Below are 27,651 nucleotides of genomic sequence, written 5' to 3' on the forward strand. Positions count from 1 at the left end.
TGCATTCCTTGCTCCTACTCTTGTCTTCCGTTGCGATTGTTGCATTGTTTACTTCTGCTCATGCTACATGAATAACGCTCAATAGTTTATTCTTCTTAGTGATGCTACTTATCTTAGTTTGACAATTGCATATCATCCGTCCCATTAATGCAGTAAATTGTTTGGCTTTTATTATATGTCTAGTGAGCATATCAATCACCATGTCCTGGTGTCAAATTTCTTACCACATCTCATGCCAAGTATGATCACCTTGATGCGCCAACAACCTCTTTCTTAGGCTTCCATGATGCGAGTGTATCACATCCTTTATGCATTAAATAATATTTTGAAAGGCTAAAAGCAAGACTCCCAAATGACATGAGGTGTAAGCCTCGAGATGAAGTAAGGCATAAATCTAACTTAAACAAAATAATAATAATAATAATAAGAAAAAAAATCTCAAAAAATAAAAAATACTAATAAAAGCATATAAAAATAAAAAATAAAAATAAAAATTATAATAACCAAATTAATTACTTATCATTATGAATAGTGTCAATTTTAGCTTCTTTTTTTCTCTTCTTTTTCTAATTTAGTTTCTTTAATACTAGCATTGCAATCAATAATAGTATCATTCAAGGAATAACAATTATATCCAAATGCTTTATAATACTTTGTATTAATGTTAGTTTATGCATTTTTTTTAATCTATCAATTGTAGTGGCCTTCCTCTTTATTTATCAATTACTAGTAAGTGCCTACATACAATGCACCTGACCTTAGAAAATACCATTCAAAATGGAATTTTAGTATTTGAATATTAAAAAAAAAATTGACAATATTTTTTATTATATGGTCCATAATTGTTTTTAAAAAGAAAGTTATGTTAAATCTTGTGAAACTTTAAAATTTGATGTTGCCAAATTACATAATTTTTACAAATACCCACTTACAAAACTTTGTACATCTTTGAATTAATCTCTAAATCCCATAAAATCATAACATTTTAAAAAAAATGTAATTTTAGCTACATAAATTTTGAACAAACTAATATTAACTGCTAAGAAATAGAAAGTGTCATCTAGCTAGAAAGAGCATTAAAATCAATCCTTATGAAATTATAAAAATTTGTAAAAACTTGAAAACATAAACAAAAATGTTGTTCTCAAAATACAACAAGCTTACTATTTTGTTGAAAGGAAGCTTCAATTAAGAATTGTCTAGAGAGACTATACCTGTTTGTATTTGGGCGGGAAATTGTTGATTTTGGTTAAATGTAGTAGTTTGTTATTCTCCTTTGAACCACTATGTGTTGTTATTCTTCTACAAGGAATTAAATAAAGTCAAAACGGTGGGGAGATTAAATACAAAAGACAATAGAAATAAAACTCACTAACTCATGCTTCAAATCCATAAAAGAGTCTAGATGGATTGTTAATGGTGGATTATAAAGATAATTGAAATGAATAAATTATAATTGTCTTGAAATGAAAGAAAGATTTCATGTTTTAAATGAAAACCCAAAATTTGGCATTTATATGGAATATAAAGAAGCTATCAATTTCTAATCCCAAATTTCTTTTTACCACGAAATTTGTCATCATTGCTCGTCTAATGGCATTTATGTGTTTTTCAAGGTAAACTTCATCTACAATGAATCTCATCAACATCCAAGCTATATCATTGTTTTTACGAGGAATATATATGACTTCTCATAATAGTGAATTAATTAAATTATAACTATCTCGAAAAGAAAAAAAGAGTTCACATTTTAAATGAAAACCCAAATCTTGGCATTTATGTGGAATATAAAGAAGTTATCAATCTCTAATCTCGTGTTTCTTTTTAGCACAAAATTTGTCATCATTGCTCGTCTTATGGTGTTTGTGTTCTTCAAGATAGACTTCATCTACAATAAATCTCGTCAACATCCAAGCTACGTCATTGTTTTTATAAGGAATATATATAGCTTCTCGTAATAGTGGATCAATCCTTTATATAATATAGTATTTATGCCTTCTTGAAACACTAAATTGACCAAATTAGATAGCAAATTTATTTTTCCTTCGTACTTTGTTAGAAGTAAAAACCATTGTACCTTTTTTGTTTTAGATTTGACAGGGTTAGTTGCAAGACACCCAATGAGTTTTACTTTACTACTTTGTTCTTACTCGATTGTGGATGCTTAAGTTGCCTAATTGATTTTGTACTCTTTATTTTTCATAACTCTTTTTGTGCATGCACCATGTACACATGATTCCTGAATACTGAAAATACATACTTCTCATTTTCTTCCTGCGATCTTTGGGCACCAGTAGCCTTACTTAATCACACAAGTACCCTCGTTTTTCATCTTGTCTTCAACATGACATGTTGCCCGCCTGTCATAAGCACTTATGAGTGCAAGATGCTACTACAAAGGCCTTTAGCATATATCAATGTAATCAAGTTGCTGACAATAGGCTTAAATTTGTCTGTACTTGATCATAATTATTGCTGCATCTAAAGCGTGCAGGGAAAACTAAAGTGAATCATAAAAAAGACTTTAAAAAAAATAACATTAATGAATTTACTCCTAAGTTATGGAAGGAAAAACTCATAATGCATATAAAATTTGTAGTTTGATGTTCAAGAGGCAAGCCGCCCTAATCGAATAAATTAGGTAAAAGAAAATTGAATACGGTGGCATTAGTTGGACATCTCACATTTGAAGTATAGCATTAACATGTTACACCTGTTATTAGATATTTACAGCTGAAGGTATACCATTAACGGGCATGTTACATCCGTTATCAATTCCAAGTCAGAAGAATGCATAAAAGGAATGATTCCTTTCTTTTTATCTCGAGATTCATAAAGATGCCATGAATGGAATGCTCAAAATTCGATCTATGCAGCTTAAAAAGCGAGAAAAAGAAAGTAGGCGGTAACCCAGTAATTAGCTAATTCTTCTTTCTTGCTCTTACTTTTTATCATTAGGATAGATGGTCTGAGATGATCCATGGATGCAATACAAAATGCTAGACATGGATAGGTTTGAACGCACTTCATTTCACAGACTAACAACCCATTTCACTTGCCTGCAACACTTAAAATTATAATAATGATAAATTCGCTGCTTTTACAAATTGAACCAAGAGATGGAGAAGAAAAAACACACCCCAAAAGAGGAAAAAGGAAAAGAAACAGAAAAAGAAAAAATAAAGGAAAAAAAAAAAAGAAGAAAATATTTACACGCCTTAACCTATTATGTATAGATATATATATATATATATATATATATATATATATGAGAGATTATTTGCCAAAGCCTCCAATGAACTTCCCAGCATTCCTTCCCAACATGTGTGATCCTCTCCACTGGAGGCTAATGAATATATATAGCATACAATTTCAACACAGCATGCCCAGACAGCATTTCCAGAAACATTGAGTGCGAAGAGGTATTGGGGCAGCAGAATGTGACACGCCTGAAGACCCAAGTGCACTGATTTTGGTGATATCTTGATGTAAGTTGATGTGCACTTTGCAGCCTCCGAATTGAAGCCTGTTATCAAGCATATAATCATGAAAGAATATGCATTCATCGTGCTTGAGAGTTGTCATCAGCATAGATAGAGACAAGAGCATCTGCAGCACCAGCAGCAAGTAGCACCTGATATGGATGAAATGTGAGGCAATTCACAGATCCAATCTTCTGGGCCATGAAGGTTGGGTAGAATCGGATGGTGCCTAATTGTGAACCCTCCAGGTTAAAGACTTTGATGATCTGTTTTGCTGAACCACTGGCAATAAGCGGGGCATGTCGATGAATAGCCAAAGCAGTAAGAGAGCCCCTGTGAGCATCAATTGTGAGGTAGGCACAATTGCCATTTCTCACATCAAGGAACTGAATGTCACCAGCCTGAGATGCACTCACAATCTGGAGAAAGACAGTCAAACAGCCAAGCAAGACAAGGTAAGACTATACATATATCACACCTAGATGTTTGCTATAATAATGATTTTTCAAGAGAAATGAGGACTATCAAATAACCGCATTTGATAGGCTGCAGAAAATCATAAACCCAAATTTTCACCAGAAAAAAGAAGGGCACGTAACCATCATGCTGCTCCATTTACCTTCGCAGGATCCAGCCCGGGCTGAAAGCCAATTCCCACTACTCTTTCTACCCTCTGAGTGTGTGGCCGTGCTGCACAAACAAGCCTAAAAATCACAAGGGTGATTATTAGAATAGGGATGAAAAACATGAATGTATACAAACATTGACAGAGAAATAGATAAAAAAAATGATATTACAAAAGACTGATTTCAAAATTTAAGATGGTTTTATCCTGAAAAGCTAGGAGATTGTACCATGTTTCTCATATATTTGAAATCCAAGAACGAGACAGAATGAATCATCTGAGACTAGCAATGATGATTTCACTGATGCAAAAAACATTTGCATGCCAAAAGAAAATTATGTGGAAAGCACTTACATTTCAGGGGTTCGGACATCAAATAGCTTGACAGAACCATCCACAAAACCAGCTGCAAGTTGACCCCCATGAACTTGAGATGCAGACTACAAAGAGCAAGCATCAAAATACTCGTTTAAAAGGTACCAAGAGAAAATACAGGACAAGCAACAAGCAGCACATCCAACAGGAAGGCACAATAAATAAAGTGCAACTGGCAACAAGAGACCAAAAATATAAAAATACACAAGGGCAAAGGAAGATGCTGATATTGTGATAACAAATCTTTGAATGACAGAATAGAGAATCTCAAACAGGGGCCATTCAAGATATTTAGCTACGGATCATTTTTGGCATGGAAATTCAAAATGTTTCCCAATGGATGGATGCCATGACCATTGTCTGCCCAAAAAGAAGGCAAGAGAAAATGGAACAGCATGACACACAGCCTATTGATTTTACTCGTATTGATATGGAAGAGAAGAAAGATTCCCAGCAACATTCAATATTTACTGAATTTTCTGAGTCAGTGAACAGGAATTGTTAATCAGTAATAATGCCAATTACATTTTGAAAGGAATGTCCAAAAGGTCTATCTGTAAGGCACATAACAAACTACCTATGATAAAAAAAGAATTACAAATCAACTTCATTATAAATCCTGCCACACATCATTATACATCAATATAAAAATGCAAAAACAATTCAAGGTCCAATAACATTAAGATGGATAGATTCCTTAAAGCAGTCAGCATTTTCTATTAATACTTTTCAGATATGCCTGAATTATCAACTTTTTCATGCCTCTAGTATTACAGATTACATCAGCAAATGAAAAATTAATTCTAGAGCAATACAAAGTGAGATCTCATGAGATCATCGTCACCATGGTCCATCACTTATGTAAGTACCCATCCTTAAGTACTAGAGAAAAAGAATATGTTGTAAAAGAGCATTCCATCACATTCTTCCTCAAAGCCCAGCCACCCCCACCACCAACCACCACCAAAAGAGGATGCAATGCTGTCAAATGTTGGACTTTAAACCGGAAAAAGATTATATTTGGGCTAATACATTGTAAAATATATTTTTTTAAACATTAATTCAATGTTCCAACTCAGAAATAAAAATAGCTTTACAGAGAGTATGGAAAGCAGGATGCCGTTGAAGGGTTTGGGATGGATTTATGAGAGGTTTCATTTTCAAGTCCAATGGGAACAAAAATTTACCAATAAAAAAGGTTGAAAAATAAATAAATAAACTCAAACAATTTTCCAAGAGAAATGAAGTCAATACATTTTGATAAATTAGTACTACAAATAATGCATTAACCATTACACAACACTGCCAAATTGGTGTTTCTACATTCATTTTCTAATGCAATCTGCTTTTCAAATTTTGTGACTTAAAAAATAATTCTAGATTTCATCAGAGGTCCTATTGCCAACGTCTAAAAAGGAAAATTTGAGGCAACTAGACTTGAAAATTTGTTGTGAGTAAAAAAGGTGCAGAGCCAGTTCAAGGAAGAAGAAAAACCCACCAGTGCTGATGCCGTTGAAGGGTTTGGGATGGATTTATGAGAGGTTTCATTTTCAAGTCCAATGGGAACAAAAATTTACCAATAAAAAAGGTTGAAAAATAAATAAATAAACTCAAACAATTTTCCAAGAGAAATGAAGTCAATACATTTTGATAAATTAGTACTACAAATAATGCATTAACCATTACACAACACTGCCAAATTGGTGTTTCTACATTCATTTTCTAATGCAATCTGCTTTTCAAATTTTGTGACTTAAAAAATAATTCTAGATTTCATCAGAGGTCCTATTGCCAACGTCTAAAAAGGAAAATTTGAGGCAACTAGACTTGAAAATTTGTTGTGAGTAAAAAAGGTGCAGAGCCAGTTCAAGGAAGAAGAAAAACCCACCAGTGCTGAGATGCTGGAATCCGATAATGAAGGAATTGAATAAACAAGCTGCTCCTTATCCAGATCCCAAGCCATGATGGATGATATCTCGCCAGCAGCATACTAGTTGTAGTAGCAAAAATACAAAGTTGAAGAGCATTCAGAGGAGAAACCAGAAATCTTTCAACCCTCACACCTAATAATATGAAAACAACCCAAACCCAGACACCATACACCCACACATACAATAAGCGAGCACTTACCAGATATCCAGATTGCTGTTGCCAGTCCACAACAGCATTCACACTTCTTACACCAGGTCTATGACCTTGGATTGAAGAGAATGCAGTTACAAGTTTCTGTTGACCCCTAAGTGTGTAATCTTTCCAAATCCGAACATTTCCATCACCTACATAATGTAGGGAAAGTAAAACTTAGATTCATAAAAAATCTAGCATTCTAACAAGTAAAAACATCTCCATCCAATCATTATCCAAACAATCAACACAAAAATTACATGAGGCAACAAGCAGCAAGCTGTCATCAAGCTCGTTCACAAGGCAGAGTTTAGAAATTCCTTTATCAGGAAAATTATGATTGTCAAAGCTGTTGAGAAGGGTAGCTTCATCATAATTCCAAATCCTGAAAAACAAAAATGAAGAATTAATGCATAAGCAAACAGAAAAGATAAATGAAATGATGATAAGTGAGCCATTCAAACACCTAATTTAGGCTTATATAATTTCCAAATGTATCTATCAAACAATGAAATAATAATAAACTGTTTACAAGTAGGGGCATGAGGCCTGACCTATAGCCAAAGGCCAGGACACAACCCCCCCAACAATACACACACATAGAGCATCAAACATCAAAAGCGTCAGAAGTTGAGTTTCCAAAGTGCAATATGTGCTGCTTCAGGAAGACCCTATTTGAACCCTAGTTGATATGGAGAATGTAACCTTGTTTGAAACACTTTCAAGGTAAGCAATTGGTGGAGTAAATCATTTATATTATCAAGGATATATACTAAAAAACTGAAGAATATTTAATTATTTACAAGTAGAGGTGTAAAAAATGGCCTGCCCTGGCCAAATTCCATGAAACAGAGCATAAAGCATCAAAAGCTATGGAAGTACAATGTTGATTCTTCAGAAGCATGCTACAACATAAGCAAGCTTTCCCTTCCAATGGATACTTTCATGACAATCATGGGATCTAAAAGAATTGTACTTCATGAAAAGCTTCAGAAGTATACCCTGTGTTGCTTTAGAAGCACAAGAGAGAGAGACAGAGATAGCATGAAGTACAATGTTGCTGCTTCAGAAGTACACTACAATAGAAGCAAACTTTCCCTCCTATAGATGCTTCTGGGAAAACTTCAGAAGTACAATTTTGCTGTTTCAGAATCCCACTACAACAGAAGCAAACTTCCCCTTCCCAGGGATACTGCCAGGAACAACGATTAGATATAAAAGAATGGCACGTTAAACTTAGATATTAAAAATCCACTATAATCCTCAATTGATCTAAAATAATCCATGATCTTATTTGAAACCTTCTCAGCTACCATCAATAAACTAAGAATCAAAAGATCATTCATGATCCAATTTTGAACCATAGGATCTCATACATACAAGCTTAAATCTGCCCATTAGCACTTCGATTTTCATAAGCAAAGGGTTATCCAACAAGCCTCTTAGGTATCCAATCTTTATAGCTTCAAAAAGATTAAAATATTTTAGATCCCTAGGTATCTCTATGGTAACAGTGGTTCCAACAGGTAGCTTCAAAAAAAACTTACAACCTTATATATGGGATGTAATACCAAAATAAATCAGTTCATCCTCAAGGTCCTTAAATCCTTTCAATATTTTTACAATTTTGTGCAACACAATCTAGCCACAAAACCATTAAAGAGATCAAGCAACCAGTCACAGGTTTGGCAGTTTATCATCATAGATGGAAAGTAGGAAAATTATTTATCTGGGAAAATCAGAATTAGAATTATTTTTTGGTCCTAATCTCCTGTAGCCCAAAAACAATGTTTAAGTAACACAACCTAATTGGTTCCAGAAGGATTCTACAAGCATTAATAGGCATGTGATATAAAAAAGTACCATCATGGAACCTGTCCAGCAGAGTTAGTTATCTGTATATGGTACATCACTGGTTAACATGGGACAAAAAGGAGACAACATCTATAACAACAGTATTAAAAAGAAAATGAAATCTGATCAAATTAACACAAGTTCAAAGCATATCAACATTCAATATCCAGAACTATGTGACCCAGTAAGCTGCACCCCTGTCACCACCACTCATATCATACAAGTTTTTGCATCAATGTATATTTTATACCACATTGGCGGTTTTCCATTCAAAATTTCTGAATGTTTCTCTTTTTACTGAATCCACAGTTTGATGAATTGTTAAATTTTACAGCTGCATTTCCAAACCAAATTTGTCAGACCTTTAAAAATATTCATCCAAAATTTCCCATATTCCTTTTTAGAATTCACACCAAAACAATTAAAAGAGAACTGAACCAATCTCTTACTTCTCCTTGAATTTCAAGCAGTGATCTGATTACTTTCAATTAACCTCAATAAATCAGCTCCCAACCCAACATCAATTTGGATCAACTTGTTGCATGAAGCCACAGAAACCATGACTATTTTGCAAATTTAACATCACTTAAGCTTTCCATCCCAAAACCATGACTATATTACAAATCCAACTTCAATTTAGCTCAATTCAGTTCAGCCCCACATCCAAAAATTTTGACTATTTACAAATTCAAATCAGAGGTCAATGACCCCCTAAGATATTTGCAGTCTTGGAATTACTTAATGGTCAAAGCAAGCTTTTCACCATTCTGAAATCATGCCATTATCTATGCTGTAGACCTCAGGATGCGATCAGCACATTCAATATGAAATCTACTTAAATATTAGTAAACAGAAAAAGAAGCATACCTGATCCGTTCATTCTCGTCTGCAGCAACTACAATAGGAGAAAAAGGTTGCAGCAAAGCTGTTTTTGCCCCTGCCTCAAATCTTGTATCCCAGCTAGCAATTTGATTATTCAGCTTGCTTACAGCTGAAAAGAAAACAATTCATAATCAGAATAGTTCCAAAAAAAAAAAAGAAGCAAAAACTGTAGCAAAAATCTTTTGAAAAGAATAAAGGACACACATGAGTGCTGGCATTTTGAGATGTGATCCAATGCAAATTTTTCCCTTTCTTCTCTTCTAGCTAATATTTCTTCATTATCATCTGCTGCAGAGAGAAGTGGTTTTGAGAAGTGGCCACAACTCCAATTATAGATAATTGATTGTGGAAGAAAACTGCGCTCAGAAACCCCAGAAGATCCAGCTGAACCCAAAAGTGGATCAGCTAATCCTGTGTCTGGAGAATTCAGCTGGTGTGGCCTGAACTCTAAAGAATAAACCCTCCGCATTCCTGTTAAGTAACTTGGCCGAGGAGGACTAACAGGAGGGGTTCTAAAGGTCATAGGCAAATTACCTGTCAATAACAGCTTGGAATGAAAAAATTTTAACTAGACACATATAAAGTAATGACACACAACAGCTCATGAACAGACCAAGATAGAAAATAAGTGCTACCAAGCAAGAGTGAGTTACCTCCATTCATGTCAAACCATGAAGTTGAACGAGCTAGTCCAATAAGACTAGGAGTTGGGGATAATAGTGTGGGTTCAGCAGGTCGAACACTAGTACCAGCAGACTTCACAGGTTTATTCACCACTTGTTCTATCCCAATAATAGAAAGAACTCGCCGACCAAGGCTGGCAATACGTGGTGAAGGATCTTTAGCTAAAGCACGCATAGCCAATACACATTGTGAATAAATAGCATTGTCTAGTGGTTTAGGCCTTGAATGGTTAACAATCCCATTGCTAACACCATCATTTAATATCCCAGAATCAGAAAGTTGAGATGAATCATCAGACAATGGAGATCCATGCATTATTCCTGTATTAGCAAGAGGGCTGCTGCTAGTGGAGACCCTTCCATCTCGAGTTACCGAGTTGTCATTGCCAACCCTCAACAGAGGACCAACTGGAGGAACAATACTTCCATATGGCATGTATTGGTTTGGATTAGTATATACATTAGTAGTACCTTTGGCATGAGCCAACGATGGTAAAGAATTCAGCAGGTTTGACTGAGGTTTCCAATATGCAGCAGCAATCGACTTCAGGTGCTTGTTGTGGCCAAAGGCAAAGCGTCCGAGAGCTGTTAAAAGATAAAAATAAAACAAAACTCAAGCACAATTTGCAGCAAATGTCCACTGAGGTTATCAATTACAGCACCTAAACAACAACTTATCCTTAACCACTCCTCAACTGACCAAACAAAAGGAAAAAGAAAAAGAAAAAATGTACAAAATATAACATTTGAATGCACACAATTAACAGGAAAATGTAGCATGTTGACTTATCACATCTATTTGGTTATAATAGGAACCATCTAATAGAAAATTTATTGACTTATCACATACCTACAGCAACCTCTGCCCTGACCAGTGGGGATCCATCTGAAACAACATTTAAAAGGCTTTTAATAACACTAATTTCAGCCTTAATCTTTTCATCATCATCATCACAGTCTTCATCTCCAGTACCCTCTCGGGTTGAGTCAAATCCAACATCAAGCAAGGTACCTAATGCAAATACAGCTGATGCCCTAACCTGAAACAAAATGGCATTGTTACTAATAAAGAAGTAAAAGACATGTGGAGAACCCAATTGATTATTCATCTGGTAAATACACACACACATGTACACATGAACTTACAATCACATCCTTCTTCATTAGTCTAAGGCAAGTTTGTTATGGCAATTGGTCTTCTCCTTGTTTGGAGTGGTGGTTCAGGTGTTGCATTCCCTAGTCCAAGCAGTGCCCCTAAGTTGGCACAGTCACTGCATTGGAAAGAAGATAAAGAAGGCATGGAATGTTGCTCCTTTCTGTTTGCTTTGGGCTATTTGGAAAGAAAGAAATAGAAGGGCTTTTGAAAATGTTGGGCTTTCAAATCAAGAGCTGAAGTTCTATTTTCTGCGTAACTTTTTAGAATGGACCAAAGGGGGTCTAGGGTTTGAGTCCTCTTCTATGATTGATTTTATCAATTGGTTAGATTGCCAATAAGGGGAGCGCTTTCTTGTTTTTCCTTTGAAGCACACATGTAAACTTCCAGTGTACTTCGTGTATTCTCTTTTTGGCTCTTTAATCTATATTGCTCTTTTGTCTATCAAAAAAATAAAAAAGAAAAGATAAAAATACAGAGACTTACAAAGAAAGAAGGTATACCTCAGGCTGGGGCTCAGATAATAGTGATAATAGAGGTGCGTATATAGCTGGGGCACCTGCCTGCAAACCTATGATTTGTGTGTCTGTGAAGTCCTCCCACAGCTTTCCAAGACAGAGACAAAGCCACTGAAGAAATAGAGGTTCAGTTTGCCCATCATTTGGAATTGAACCCTGAAGGTGCTTTAAGCACACATCTATCAAACCAGCTCGAATACAGGCTTCCTGACCCCGCTTATGCCCATCCACAATGACAGCCAAAACAAATGCAGCCATTGCACGCTGTTCAGGATATGCTTCCACACTGTCAAGAAACCTGATGAAATATATGTGGCCACCATCCTTTACCAGATCAACCTGACATGACTATTATCACACAAGATAGGATTCTTAATAATGACGGTTGTAGGAAATTTAGCAAATAGAGGGTAATTGAAGAGTTATAGAAGCATAATTGCAACAAAACCAAATCGGTGAGAACTATCAAGAACATATGGAGCATGTCTTCTAATAGTAGCAACTTTGTCATCCTCAAATACTCAAATATATTGTGAAAAAAATAATGGAGGACTTCTAAGTATACCTTATCAAGTGCAAGGATCTTTGTCCATATAAATACAAGAATTTGTCTTAATTCTGGAGTTGTTGTTTGCAACAGCTTCAGAACATATGGAAATATTCCAACGGACAGGGCCTGCAAGGAACAATACCCCATAATCAAATAAATCACATATTGTGAACAGAAAAAGAAATGAAATGGAAATGATGCCAATAACTACCAGATCTACAGCCCATGGTCCCATATCAAGGAATCTTCCAAGAAGCACCAGCGCTCGAAATCGATGGCATTGACTCAGTAAAACCTAAGACAGACAGTTGGATTATCCGTTATTCTATGTAAAGAAAAGCGGAAAAAATAAAAGATTTTCTTTTTCTTTTTTCAAGGGGAGGAAGAAATACACAGATCACGATAGCATGAGAATACAATGTAGATATAGAATTTACAAATAGCAAAAGTTATCTGGTCACTACCTAAGTTTACAAAAAAAGTCCAAAAACTCAATTAATGTAGCATCATACACTGAATATTGGTACCAAATCAAACCTTGAACTGACTTCCATGCCAGCAACTGGCACTTCCAACAATGCCATACAAGGCAATTGTCACCAGACATGACTTAATGGCTATGCCAGAAGGCGCTACTCCCATACCATCAGCATTCAAGGCAAATGTCCTCACACTCTGTTCAAGCCTATTATATTCTCCATTTGTTCAAAATAAACACTAATACTACAAATAAGCAAAGCTTGATACACCCAGACTATCAGGTACACCTCTCCGGCTAACAAATAGCATGAACAAGTCAAATTCCCATCAATAGTGAGTCATTGACTGAATGAGTACCAACTTAGCCAATGAACAGCAACAAAGAGGGAATATCTTCATCCCACCTTACCCATCAAAAAATAAAGAAAAGGAACTTTGATGGGAGATGCAGGAATCATGCAACCTACATCCCATAAAAATATACTTAAAAACCACCATAATATAAGGGGGGAAAAAACAAAGACCAAACTACAGTCCTGGAATTTATAGGAATCAAGGAAAATATCCTACCTGAAGAACAATTGGCAACTGCTCTGGTGGTTTCTTGTGTTCTGATCCATGATCTAGCCATACCTCAAAAGCAGTCAGCTGCTCAGTGAAGAAAGGACTTGGCTGAAAAAAACATTGTATAGACATCAATGTCGTAACTGGGCATATGAGATGATAAAACCAGCACAACATTCTTCTAGGTACTCTAAATGCTCGTTTCAAGTACCCAAGCAAACCCAAAATAAGAGATTCATAATTGTATAACACAAACTTAAGGAAATGTGCACCTGAAACTCTGCATTGGGATCATCAACCAATGACTTAAGCTGAGAAAGGCAGATTTCAGCAGCCATGTCCCATGCATCCCTATAGCACACATGCATGGCACATTATGAGACAAATGGATTATTGAACACTTAACAAAATTACTTATCTAGTATTTCCAGTAGGTACCACATATGATGCTGATGAGTTGGGGGCAACATGGGGTGTGAAATAGGGGAACAGTTTGCAGATCGCATAATTCTCTCAGCAAGTAAGAAATTTCGAAACAGACTGGCAACTAACAGGTCTTGCCTGAACAATCTCTGAAAAAGATCTGCAGCACAAAATAAATATGCATATACCACCGTAAGGAGAATAAAAACAAATTAAAAATTTAACAGCTGATTGCTCATGCTGCATAAAATCAGTAAGCCAATTAAATTACCATGGGGAAGAACATTCCAAGCAATGGTGTCAGTCACTGCTGTAAAGATCCAGTTCAGTTCTCCCAAAAGTGTTTTGCGGTCATTTTGGCGGCCAGGAATTTTATCTATCAGTGAATAATCAAGGGATTCACGAAGTAACGAACGTGTACAGAACCTAGGAAACATCACCATAATAATACGATGATTATGATACTCAATACATCAATTAACAAAAAACATCATAAACAAAAATAACAATAAGGAAAGTCATCAATTATTTCAACCATTTAACATATCACACTCACATATTTCCAATAATTCTAAGAACAGTTCCAAAGAATACAGGGAAAAATATTAAAGAAATTTAAAACTTAAAATTAGGACAGAAAACCTGTGCTCACCCCATTGACAAAACCCAGCAAAAAGCAAAATTATTTGCAAAGTAATAATAAATTTCTTACATGTATGTATTCTTTCCTGTTACATTGAATGTAAATACAGCTAACTTGTGAAGATTCAACCTAAGAAAAACAAAGTGTAGACTTTTAATGCAGATAACTCTTACAGTACAAAAGTTCAGGCTAAGATTTTATCTAAGTGACAGGGGGATGAATTATATCCACACTTACGCATTCCTATGTTAGAAGAGGAAGTACACATTTACCAAACAGGAGGCCATAGAATATTAAAATAACAAGGAAAGCAGTTAGATAGCTGGTGGTGAACCAAAAAGACCATGAAAGGCCCAGCCAATAAGTTAAAAAGTTGAAAAACAAAAGCCAGATCAATTGAAAATAGTCTTGATTTTAGTTTCTGGGCTGTTTTAAAACTTTTCACAACATTTCCATGATTTTCAATGTACCTTGACACAGAGTTAACGAAAAAGGGCATCACATGAATGTTATTTACCTTCAGTAATAACAGACTGCAACCTGTAATTGCATGCACAATTGTTGCATGCTCACTCAAGCACTAGGCAGTGGGACCAGAAAATTCACTAAAATCTTAAGAACATGGCTATTTGTTTGTGAATTTTACAGTGTATGTATATCTGTCTCTTATGCAAATGTGAGTGTGTCCATGTATAAATAAAGATGAATAATTATATATACACACCACAAATATGCATTTGTTCCAGAGTCTGTATAGATGAAAGAACTTCAGGATATTCTTAAGCAATACTTAGTCATGTGACAAATAATGCATAATTAATTTGTTTAGAACTTATTTGAAGCAAATAAAAGAGACCATATACAGTATAAGTCTCCAAAAAAGGTGCTGCACATGGATTGATAGTGGGCACAGAAGCTAGGCTAGTGTTTGACAAAAAATGCTGCAATGAAGAAATGTTCTCCATATAATAAAATCACATAGACAGTACATCACATATTAGTCAAAAAGATTACAAAGTATTGACTATCATATTCTTACAAAATAAGTTAATATTTAAATTTTTAGGTGTTTTGCTTTGACTGATAAAATAATACACTAATAGAACTTCATAATAAGAAAACAACTTCTTAAAAAAATCTCCTACGAACAATAAGTAACAAACAAAGCATATAGTGAATAGAAGCATGACATCTAAAATCAAGTATGAAATGATGAAAATCCTACAAGAATATCTATTATGAGTTAGTGACTAATATAACAATCTAGCCCTAAAAGGAATGCTTTTAAGGATTAGTTTAACCAGCCCAAAAAGACAGAACTATTCCATATTCAATCCAAAGAATGAGAAAACCGTCACTCCTATATTGTGCTTGGCACACAAGAAAATTGCTACTTGATTTAGTCACAAGTTTTATCATTCCCCAAAGTGAGAGAATGTGCCTTTACTCATCCAAGATACCACTTTCTTAGAAATAGGTTGGCAACAGTTATACATTCCTGTTAATAAACAGGAGACAAACAATTTCTTATATTTCAAGTGGGGGGAAAAGTCAAAAAATAAAATAAAAACTAATAAAAAACATGACTTTAAAATGCTAGACTCAAAGGAAGCATCATAATAAAGAATGTAATAGTCAGATACAGTAAATTTCTCTTTACAAACATAGCTTAAACTAATAATTAAAATGAAACCAAACAAGAAGACATGTGTCACCATCTCAATGCCATCTTGATAGGTGTAGTGAGACAAGATGTGAACACATCAGCAGGAAATTCAGCACTCTGAGGAAGAGTTTCATGTGCTTCACAGGCTGCAAGCAGAATGCAATCCCTTGCAGATCCAGAGGAAACAGAAGCATTCCAATCGTGGAGCTGCCAGAAGATCAACCAATCTTATTAAAATCCAGAGAATCAGAGAATAATGATATCAATTCTAGCATCATTACAACCAAAATCACCACATTAAAAAATTAAGCATTTAACAGAAAAGGCACTGTTGAATACCTCTATGAAGGCATTGACAATCATCCCAGCAGCAGAGCAATCAAAAACATATATTGACGGTGTCTTCAACCAGGAATCCAGGTCGCTGATTGGCAAGGGGATATACTGAGTATAGCTCTTCACCAATACACCAGTCAGAATAGGAGAAAAATCTAAAGGCGATATCAATAAAATAGCACGGCAGAACTTCAAAGTAATAAAATACCTTATTGAAAAGCCAAATTTCACCATTAGCAGTCGGCTTTGGTACACCATGTCCATTATAGTGAAACAAAACTCTCTCAGACTTGGCATATTTACGACACGAATTACAAAGTTTCTTCACTTCCTCCACAGTAGGATCTAGTTGATACTTACAGCGGGCCTGCTTGCATCCCAACAACTTGGATTAAAAATTAAATTGATACAGCAATGCAAAACACAAATTCGAAGCAAGAATGGCCTCACCTTGGGTTGCCACCTTTCATACTGAGCACTCAAGTTTTTTCCAATCATCTCCAGTGCTCTTTGAGGAGCCATAGAAAATGGATCTGCAAAGTATGAGAAATATTAGCAAAATGACAAAAGTGACTAATCCAGTTTCTCAAAAAATACAATCTATTTTTACTCTACTCTCTGGTTGTCAAGGAATAGAAATAGAACTCAGTTCAGTAGGAATTGTAGCATAAAGATTCCCAAATTTCCAGCATTTTCTTCCCCTTTTTAAGCAGCCAACTAGAAACTAAAAGGTGACATATGCCAAAACATAAGACCTCCACACACACCCACCCACCCACCCACCCACAGACAGTAGACAAATAGTAAAATTACTAATATGGAGATAATGCACCCATAAGCAGATTAATATATAGTGTTTAAGCAACTGAATATAGCAGGAAAGAGCAATGAAGTCCATCAGTCATAAAAAATACTAAAGCAGCAACAAGGCATAAATTTAAACACTCCTCTTTTCACACAACGGTCTTTTTTAGAAAATAAGTAGATATCTTCATAAGAGGTTTGGCAATGAGATTTGTACTGACAAGGACATTGAAATCGGTACCTTGCATTGCTAATTAATTCCTATTTATTACAAAAATAATATGGGATAATGAATTTAAAAATGAAAAAAAAAAGGATCCTTTTTTACGGGATGCTAGACTATCTTTTCTATGAATAAAGCCAAACTAGTCTCTGCTCATATGTATAATTTACCCTAACCCAAGCTCAAGAGACTTCACTCCATTATATCACTTCAATCAATGCCAAGAACACACTCTTGTTTAAAAATAAAAAATAAAAATAATTTAAAACAAATTAGTAAACTTATTTGAAGAATAGGAAATAATGGATGTGGAAGAAAGAAGCTTTTCTTGCATTTCAATCTAGAATGAATTATTGAGAACTCAAATGGATATGAAGCATAAGGTTTTCCTAAGTAAATAACGTTCAATATAAAGGGGACTGGCATAGAATAAAAGGCCCATAGTATTCCTAGTTTCAAAAGCTAAAGCTGAACAAGAAAAGTCATAGACCAAGCAAATTGGTTCAACAAGCATGTTGATTGGTTCAACACCAGGTATACACATGTGTATATGTGCTGTGTGTATTAAGATGAACACAAAACAGTGTTCATGGTTTATGACTCCTATCACTCACTCATAGACTCCATGTGCATGTCTGTGTGTGTGTGTGACAAAGAGAAAGAACTTCACATCAGACCAAGGAAAACTATGTGCAAACTTCTGTTAGCATTTAGCAGCAGAAAAACTAATAGAAAAAGTTTATGATCAATCTACAGAACAAATAAAGACGATAGGAAAGAGTTAGCAGTGTGATCAATGTACCTATCCAGCACTCCATTCTGGCACAAGGAGATATCTTAATTACATCAGGTGGATCAACACTAATGTTTAAACATAAAACAAGAGCTACACATCCTGTCTTCATCTGCATTAAAACTCGGGAGTTAAACCAAAGCAGACCTAAATACGTACAATAATGAATTTGTAAGCATCAAGCACAATGATTGACCAGATCGGATTACAGGTACACAACATCAATCATAAAAAAGAAAAAAGAAAAAGAAAGAAAAGAAAAATTACATGCCTAAGAATAAAATCATATGATACTACAGGCATTTCCATGCAAGCAAGTGGTAGATCATAAAAATGAGGAACTTTTGTCACATATAAAGCATATCCACACATCAGGATATATATTCCCTACTACCTTACCAATATATTTTCTATTTTACAGCACCTACCTCAATTGCAGAGAAATAAGAAAGATTATCGAGTCTTTTTAGTGGATAGTAAGGGGAGGGATTAAAATGGCATTTCAAGAAGTGCTACACAGCCTACTGCATTAAGAAAATTGAGGGGCTCCAAATATTGATTCATATTAGTCACAAGAAATCACTTTGGCAAAATAGACATGGAGGTTCAAGGTGGAAGTTGGTCAAATATGGAGAAAGATGTATGTTACTTGCAAAACAAAGCCTACACCACAAAAAGAGGAATCTCAGAAAGTTGCCACCCATTATGGAAGTTGATTACAAAAGCCATTTGCATATCACAAGAGCCTTCATAAAATGAATTAATATAAGGTTCTAAATAGAATCTGGGCAAGATTTTGGGATGGTGCTGCAAGTTCCATAGGATTCTTTGAATCTTATTTCCTAATCCTTATGGCAAAGCAGTGAAAAACAAAGGTATGGATGAGGGTCTACTTCCCTCACTGACAGGGTTAGAGAAGTCTCCAAGTTCTGCTGAAATCCCCAGCATAGGAGTGAATTCTTTGAACCCAGTGAAAGAATGATGAATTGAGCCCTTTTAAATGGGTGTCAACACAGGGACTCAGAATATATCAGGTACTTTCTCTGTCAAATCATTTTATACATCCATGGAAGATAATGGAGATGAACTCTTCTAGCAAAGCGGATTCACAAATCTTCAAGTCCGGCGAAGTCAGATATTGTGTGGATCATGACATTGTGTAAAATTTTGTCATCAAACTGCTTAATTTCAAAAATTTGGAGAAATGTCAACCATTAATTTATTCACTGTGCCTATTCTCCTCTATCACAATGAAACTTTAACAAATGGACTTGGATTTTCTTGTGCAATGCCCATTTCTTTCTGAGAACTAGTGGATGGTCTGGAATGCAGGGAGGATGCATGTATTAAGAATTACAACTCATCTTGCAGTCCTGTGGTCTTTTTAGAATTTGGATGGGAAAAATGACCACTTTTTTTGTAGAAGTAACTGTTAACTTATGGTAAACACGCCCTTGAGGCCTGACTCAAGTGGCAAGGGGTTGGGGTGGGGACAGGGAGGTTCTTGGTTGACTCCAAACAACACCAAAAAGATAGGAAAAAATTACCCACTAAAGCAAACAGACAACTTGTAGTGAACATGGAGAATTTTTTATGCTCTTATTGGATGGGAAATCCATACCCACGATTTTCACAAGAGTTGAAACTACCTGTTGACTGCAAGCACTACTTCTCTCACATTCTACATCCCCCCCCCCCCCCCCCCCCCCTCCCCCTTCCCTCTTCCCTCGGGGCTTATATTTGATTTTTGGTGCAGCCTGTACTCATCCATAAAAAATTAAATGCAATGTAGATTTTACTTACCCAATTAATGACTCTTGTAGGAAAAAAAAAATTGCAATTTGTGCTATGCCTCAAATGCCGGATATGATGTGTACACAGGAAAACTACCAAGGTGCCTAGGATGGTCAAAGGCCATTGAATAATGTCACAATTGCAATGATCAAACTACATAGTTTAACACTATATGGATAACTCAAATATGTTGAAGCCTTTCTCAAAAGAAGGTTATGCTTGCTGGCCATGAATGTTAGTTAACCTAAATTCCCCACACAACCAAACCTGATTTATAAAACTGTGAAGTAGTGACATCCTTGCCTTCAGCCGAGGAGTCATAGACACCCATTGCCCAGAAGTTAACAACTGATAAAACTAAAACTCCTACCAACTGATAAATCTAAACCTCCAAACAAACTTCTGTATACCTACATTCTCCTGTGAAAGGTATATCTTCCACCAGAGGGATGATTGTAGTAAACAAGAGAACCCCGTGATCAAGCAAATAAAACCCAGAAAGAAATTATCATCTAATTAATGATAAAAGGAAAAACGATAGGAAGGACATCCAACAGAGAGGGCACGCAAATAAACCATTACTCACTCGGTCTTTAGGCCGCCATTTCGAGACCAATCCGCTATCGGACGGACCGGATGGCGCACAAGCCTCGAACGCCTCGTGCCGGAGCTCGCAAAGCACAATATTCTGAGGAAAATAGGCCATACTAGTGGTCGCAGTGGCATTAGTATAACTACTACTAGCAGCATCAGAATCCCTATCCCTCCTATTTGAATTCAAATCCCCATCTTCGTGGCTGGAACACTCGTCCAAGTGGTTCGAAACGGCCACCGAAGATTGCGAAAATCGGGAGGCCATCAAATCTCCCAATGCCATTCAAATCGAGAACCAACGCAAAGCGATACAACCGAAATCAACCTTGCCCTAATCGACAACGGCCCAGCGCATCACCAAAGCAAAAACAAGAAAAAATCATAACGAAAATCAAAGAAGGAGAAGAAGCACGAAAGGCCTCGCTTTGTCCGCAATCACGCGATCGAGAGGAGGCCTTTGTAACCTAATCAACGAAGCCGCTAAACCAGCGGCGCATGGAGATTCGCCTGAGAAAGGAGAGCGAATCCAGCTCGGAAAACCCTAGAAATGCCGAAGAGGAGAGACCAGTGGGCCTCCGAAAACTCTAGAAACCCTAGGCGGCGGTGGTGTTGGTGGTGATGATGATGAGAAGGGAGGCGCATATAGAAGTGGCGGCAGAGCAAAAAGGAGGTCCGAGAAAAAGGATTTTGTGAGAATAGAGGACTGTGGCTGTGGGTGTGGGTTTATGTCCATTGTGTGTTGCTGTCTTTCCTCCGTTGTTATTATTATTATTTTTTCCTTTTCTTGGATGCCTATTTTCCCTTTTTTTCCCTTATTAACCATTTTTATTTTATTTTATTGATTTATTTTCTCATTATTAAAATAATCGCATTAATCCCAAATAAACGCGGATATCTTAAATTAAATTAAAAATAAATAAATAAAATCGTGGATTCTGTTTAAAAAATATCCATGCCTTTATTAGCTATTGACATTTTTAAAAATATAACACATCATTTCCTAAAAAATTAACTATCAAAATTTGCCAAATTTTATATTTTGTTACTTTCTCTTAACTGTCTGTCTGTAATTTTCGACTTGCATCTCACTCTTCACTCAAATTCAAACTCCCAAGTCATTGAATATAATATTTTAATTACAATTTCAAATCCCAATTAATTGAGCATAACCCATAAATTTCATAAATAAAAAGTGCATGAATGATTTTTTTATTTTTTTATTTTTTTTTTTGTGGGGGGGGGAAGGAATAGGGCAAAAAGTGCATGAATGATTTGGGAGGGAAGGTAGAAGTTTCTTGATTGATAAAGTGGCAGTTGCTAGCCTATGGTATCCAAGGAGCTTGAGGAACCCATTTCATCATATTGTGTGCTTAGCCAGCCACCTTTTGATTTTGATGGTAAAGTGAACCGAAGCCACCGACTCAACGACGTCGGCTTAGCATTATATGCCACCAGCTCACAACTTGTACATGCCTACATTTTCCCATTGAAGATGCTTGCATCTGAAGTATGAATGATGTAGGAGACGCAGGCCTCCAGTATCAGTATGTCCAATGTCTACACTGCAATGATACATGATGCTTTCCATGGTCTAAATTTAGATCTAAAAGGATGCATTTGATTGTTATTCTTTATCACTATTTTTGAAATCCAAAACAAATGTACTATTGTCATAGCAAAGTAGCAAAGTTGAAGATTTTTTTCCATTTTAAAAGTTTGTGGTTTGATTTCTAATCATTTGGTAGAAGATTCTATAATATCAAGACCAATTAAATGAAAAGGAAACCCTAACCTTTAAAATTATTTAAGAAAAGGATAATTGTTTTGCCAAAAAATATTAGTTTTAATAACAATAATTGCCTTAATTTAAATGGAAACAAAGAGATTAGAGATAAATGATAAAATTAGAGCATTGATAATGGATTGTCAACTCGATTTTTGTTGGATCCTAATTAGGGTGCAAAAATTATTAGAGTCTTTTTTTTGGCTTAGGCTCTTAATCGGAAGAGCTTAGCCATGGTATAAATGAAATTAGATCACGGATAGTGAGGTCAAGAGATTAGAGAAAATATTGGTCAATTTAATGAGAGACTTTAACATAAAAGTCATTTTTATTGTATATAGTACAATCGAATGTTAAATTTAAAAGTGTTTTAAAGAGAAAGAAATATTTTTTATGTGGGTTTTTAACATATGATTGTTTTAACTTAAATGAAGACAAAAGGTGCTTAAAAAAAGGGTTGGAGATGAACCTTTTATAATGGGCCTTTAAAGGACAAGAGAATATAGCATATCTTAATCACAATTTTAAGACCAATAGCCAACATCATAATGTCTAAGGTTCTAATTAATGCACAATTAAATATTAAACAGTTTTACAGTGAAAAGGTGAACTCAAAAAGTGTTTAAAAAATATAATTTTTTCTCTTGCGTTATTACCTAGAAAATGAGTTATAGTAAGGATGATCGTTTTACATTAAATAAATGGGGATCCGATAGGAAGATAAGAGTGTTAGTGTTAACTTAGTAGTTAAGTGAATATTAGTTAGTTCAATCATGAATTTAAGACTGTATGAAGAATCATAGTAAATGTATAACAAAACATTGAACTTAAAATTGTTTTAAAAAATGATAAGTTCTTAACTAGAACAGGTATTGAGTCATAATTATGATTATTGTTTTAGCTTAAAGGAAATATACAAGGATATTAGAGAGAAGACAAAATTCAAGTGGTAATAGTGGACATCGGGAGTTATGAGAATATCAACCAACTTAATTGCTAATATAAGATCAACAAAAAGCTTTATAGTGTGTATGACTCTAATTATCGACCAATGAAACATTAAACTCAAAATTATTAAGAAAAACATCTGATAGGTTCTTAACTAAAAAATGGTTAATCACAACTTAAAGAAAGAAAGAGGGATTTGAAAGGAAGGATGAAAATGAGTGTTGATAGTTGGTTTTTTTGGGTCATTAGTCAACAAAACTACAACTTTAAGCCATATGCAAGCTTCATGTTGATTAATATTCGATAAAACATTAAATTCGAAAGTGTTTAATGAAATGGTAGGTTCTTAGTAAGAAGAGGCTAGTAACTATTATGATATTGTTTTAACTAAAAAAAGGAGGATAGATGGAATTGAGATAAAAGATGCAATAGAGTATTGATGGTGGATGTTGAGGGGCCAAGGGAATATTAATTAGTATGAATAGAAATTTAAAATGAATAGCCAACTTGATAGGGTGTGTATGATTCTATTTATTGCACAATGAAATATTGAACTAATAAATGTTTAGAAAAGTATTGTCATATAATGGTTATTTTCACTTAAAGGAAGAAAAAGAGATTTGGAACCATGAAGTATTGATGTAGAAATTAAAAGGATTAAAAGAATATAAGTAAAACTTAGTTACAAATTGAAGACTAATAGCTATTGGAATGTGTAAGCTTTGTGATTAAAGAGTTCAATATTATAAGCATGATCAACAAAAATATTGACAAGTTGACTCGGGTCATGTGCTAGGTTTAGAAAAAAATTATCTAAATGTTTAAAATAACTCATTTATTCTTCACGATCTAATAAAAATAATAGACATTGGAAAATAGATCATAGAACCAAGAGCACTATCAAACCTTGCATTGTATAGACTTTTTGAGTAAAAGAACTCAAAACTATTAGTGTGGCTAACAACATTAGCAATGAGTTAAGGTCTCTTTGATAACCGTTTTTTAGAACAATTTTTTGATTTCTAAAACAAAAAAACAAGAAAGCATGTTTGATAATAAAAAAATTGTTTTCTATTTTTATTCTTAAGAACATAAAATATGATGTTTTTAGATAATATCTTTATGTTGTTTTAACTTGCTTTTCTAAGGATTGTTTTAAATTATAATTATACAAACATGTAAAATAATTAAAAATAAAACATTATATATAAATTATTTTTAAAATATATTTAAAAGTATTAAAATATGTTAAAAACATTTTAGGTTTTTAAATAGACTTTTATTTTACAAAATATTAGAGAATAGTTTCTAAAAACTATTTTAAAAACCTATTTTTGAAAATAGTTATCAAACAAGTTCTTAGTCTTCAAATAATGTTCCTACCAAGCATGACATTATTCAAATAACAAATATAAGTCACATTTTCTTTAAATACGTTAAAGGTTGGTTTTGTAGGTGTTAGACATGTTTACTCATGTCCATAATGGTTACCATTTTGAGATCATAGTGAGAAGTGTTATTCACTAAGAGTAGGTTATAGGGTTTATTCTCTCCACCAATTCCCATTTTTTGTTTGAAACAACTAGAGTTAGGCTTAGTAAATTTAGATGTATATTTTCATTTATGTTCACTTTGATGGAAATCATGGAATTAAGGCAATGGTAAAAATTATTAAACCTTGGGTTTTAAAAACATACTCTCTAGCTAGATGGCAAAATCAAGACCAATATCAAACCTTATTTTAGTTGACTTAATCTATAAGAATGATGAATGAAAATAAATATTTTGTTTGTATTGTTATTTTTCTTTGAATATGAATGAAATTGATGATTTTAATTCTTATGTTTGGATGCACTAGGAATGAAAAGTTGGAATGATATCTTTTTTTCATTTCAATGTTAATAACAATGGAAAAGAAAAAGAAGAAGAAAACAATAGCATCTATACATATGGTTTAAAATAATTATTTAGTTTCATTTAAAAAAACTCTCAAATTATGTTTAACTTAAAATAATTTTTTATTTTCATTTAAAAATTCTTCTAAGAGTGGTTGTTTTTTTTTTGTTTGTTGCTGAATGATAAAATCTTGTGTTGAAAATGTGATTTGAAAAAAAAAATTATTTTTTAAAAAATTGCTTTTAAAAATTTACAACACTATTTGCTTGTATTTAACAATAATTTTTAAAAAACAAGTAAAAGTTATTTTCACTTAGCTTTTAAAAACAAAAAGAAAATATGAAGAAATTTAAAATAAATAAATAAAATAGAACATGATATATTTCTTCTTTCATTCTCTCTTCGACATCCAATGTCAATATAACAAAAAATCTTAAAATATAATATTCCTTTGAATTATATATATTTTAATGATTTTTTTTAATTTCTCTATTTTTTTGTAAATAAATTAATTCCAAATAAAGCAACTCTTGATATATATATATTAATTTTTATAAATAATTTGAAACTCAAAAACTGATTCAATTAATATTAGAAAGTCATAGAACTCAACATCTATCAAATTAACTCTAGAAAGTAACAAACCTAAATTCATTTTAAATGACCAGTAAATTTTTCTTTATATGTAATCATAACTTTGTGAATTTTGTCACCAGATAAATTTTCAAACTAAGCAAAACTTAATATGTTGAATTTACTAATGAGTTTAATGATTTTGAAAAACAATTTAAAATTCAAATAGTGATCAAATAAATATAAATTTATGATAAAAATTGGTTTAGAATAATTCTATTGTTTTTATTTTATTTTTCATAAAACCATATTTTTTTTCTGATTTTTTTTTCATTAAAGCAATGAATTTCAAATCAAATGAGACTTTATATTGAATTTACTAGTGAGTTAAATAATTTTTCAAAAATAATTTGAAACTTAAAAATTATATATAATCACTATAAAAAATAATAAACCAAAATTAATACATATAAGTCATGACTTTACTATTTTTTCTATACACATAATTATATTTTCTAATTTTTTTTACTAGCTATATTTTAAATCAAGTGAGACATAATTAATGCTTTGAATAATTTAAAATTTAAAACATCAATTAATTAATTAATTAACTAAATAAAAAGTTTCAAAATACTCTACCCAAAAATTGTTTACTAAATGTATACAGAGGAAAAACTTGGCTTATTTATACCTTAAAAAATAAAACTTTAATTGTTTTTAAATTCATTTAAAATGAAGCGATTATTATTTAATTTTTTAAAAATAAACCAGTTATGATTCTTTGAGGATGATGCTAATATATATAATTTTTATAATATTTATAGAAAAATATAATTTATGATTTTATTGTAATATTAATATTCATATTTTTTATTTATTAAAAACTATTTATTTTTTTAATTTATTTATAATTAAAAAGTATTTTTAATAATATTTGAATTAAATTTAGTTTATATTACGATAAATTAAATTTATAAATTCTTTATAAAATAAAAAAATTAAAAATAATTTATCCAAACAAGTCGTTTTTTGTTTTCTTTTTTTTCCTTTTCAAATAACTTGCATGAAATAAATCAATATACCTTATAGAAATAAATTGAAATATCACTTATAAGACATTTCTAGTTTTCATTTCTACATACCAAACATGATTTTAATATAATGGATAATATTAAGAGTCTGTTTGATAGTATTTTTAAAAATTATATGATGCATGGTAAAATTTTAAAAACCATTTATAATGTTGAAAAATTATTTATTTTTTGTTTTTGAAAAAAATACTTGATAGAAAATATTCCTAAAAACATTTAAAAAAAATATTTTTATTAAAAATATTTTAAATAAAAACACTAAGTCAACATTCAGACAATTTAGAGTGCATTTGACGGTAATTATAAAAAATGCTTCTAACATTTTTAATTCTTGAAAGATGAAAAATTTCAAGTGTTCTATATGTTAGAAATACTTTCTAGAATGACTATTAAATGCACCCCGAGGTTAGAAACACTTTCTATAATGACTATCGAATGCACTTTTAATCAATTTGAAAATCACATTGCTCAAAAGGTGAAGATATTCTCCATTTTTCTTTGCCTCCTTTAATACAATGGAAATAAGTTCTATGAGTGAACCCTAGGGGTGAGCACTCTCTCCAAAAACCTCTTCATATACCATGTGATGGAATATTGTATCTCCAAATCACCAACAATCCCACTATTACATTTTTGGGACAATGGTACGAGAATAAAATTTCTTCAAATCTTAAATAAATAAGGAAACCATTATGCTGCTCAACTTGAAGTCCAAGTTGCATGGATGAAGATATCAACACTTCAATCTATAATTAATGTTTTGTAATACCACATATCCAACTTGAAGTCCAAGT

The 27,651-nt window shown here is 33.3% G+C and overlaps 1 protein-coding gene across 1 annotated transcript; it reads right to left on the bottom strand.

Annotated features, from left to right (window-relative positions):
• Window positions 1–3,029: 3,029 nt before the first annotated feature.
• On the bottom strand, window positions 3,030–21,316 carry LOC100261889 (regulatory-associated protein of TOR 1). The gene is made up of 23 exons (XM_003632539.4): window positions 20,559–21,316; window positions 18,188–18,290; window positions 16,809–16,891; window positions 16,567–16,725; window positions 16,362–16,478; window positions 16,072–16,229; window positions 13,985–14,139; window positions 13,729–13,873; window positions 13,563–13,641; window positions 13,297–13,398; window positions 12,458–12,541; window positions 12,262–12,372; window positions 11,682–12,044; window positions 10,876–11,065; window positions 9,996–10,610; window positions 9,547–9,876; window positions 9,328–9,451; window positions 6,867–6,991; window positions 6,613–6,758; window positions 6,371–6,472; window positions 4,462–4,547; window positions 4,102–4,186; window positions 3,030–3,901 (listed from the first exon to the last, which is right to left on the bottom strand). Exons 1-23 carry the CDS (start codon window positions 20,847–20,849, stop codon window positions 3,563–3,565), a joined length of 4,092 nt encoding a protein of 1,363 aa, XP_003632587.1. The 5' UTR covers window positions 20,850–21,316; the 3' UTR covers window positions 3,030–3,562.
• Between the last annotated feature and the right edge of the window lie 6,335 nt (window positions 21,317–27,651).

Source organism: Vitis vinifera, chromosome 8 (assembly GCF_030704535.1).
Source record: "Vitis vinifera cultivar Pinot Noir 40024 chromosome 8, ASM3070453v1".
NCBI lineage: Eukaryota > Viridiplantae > Streptophyta > Magnoliopsida > Vitales > Vitaceae > Vitis > Vitis vinifera.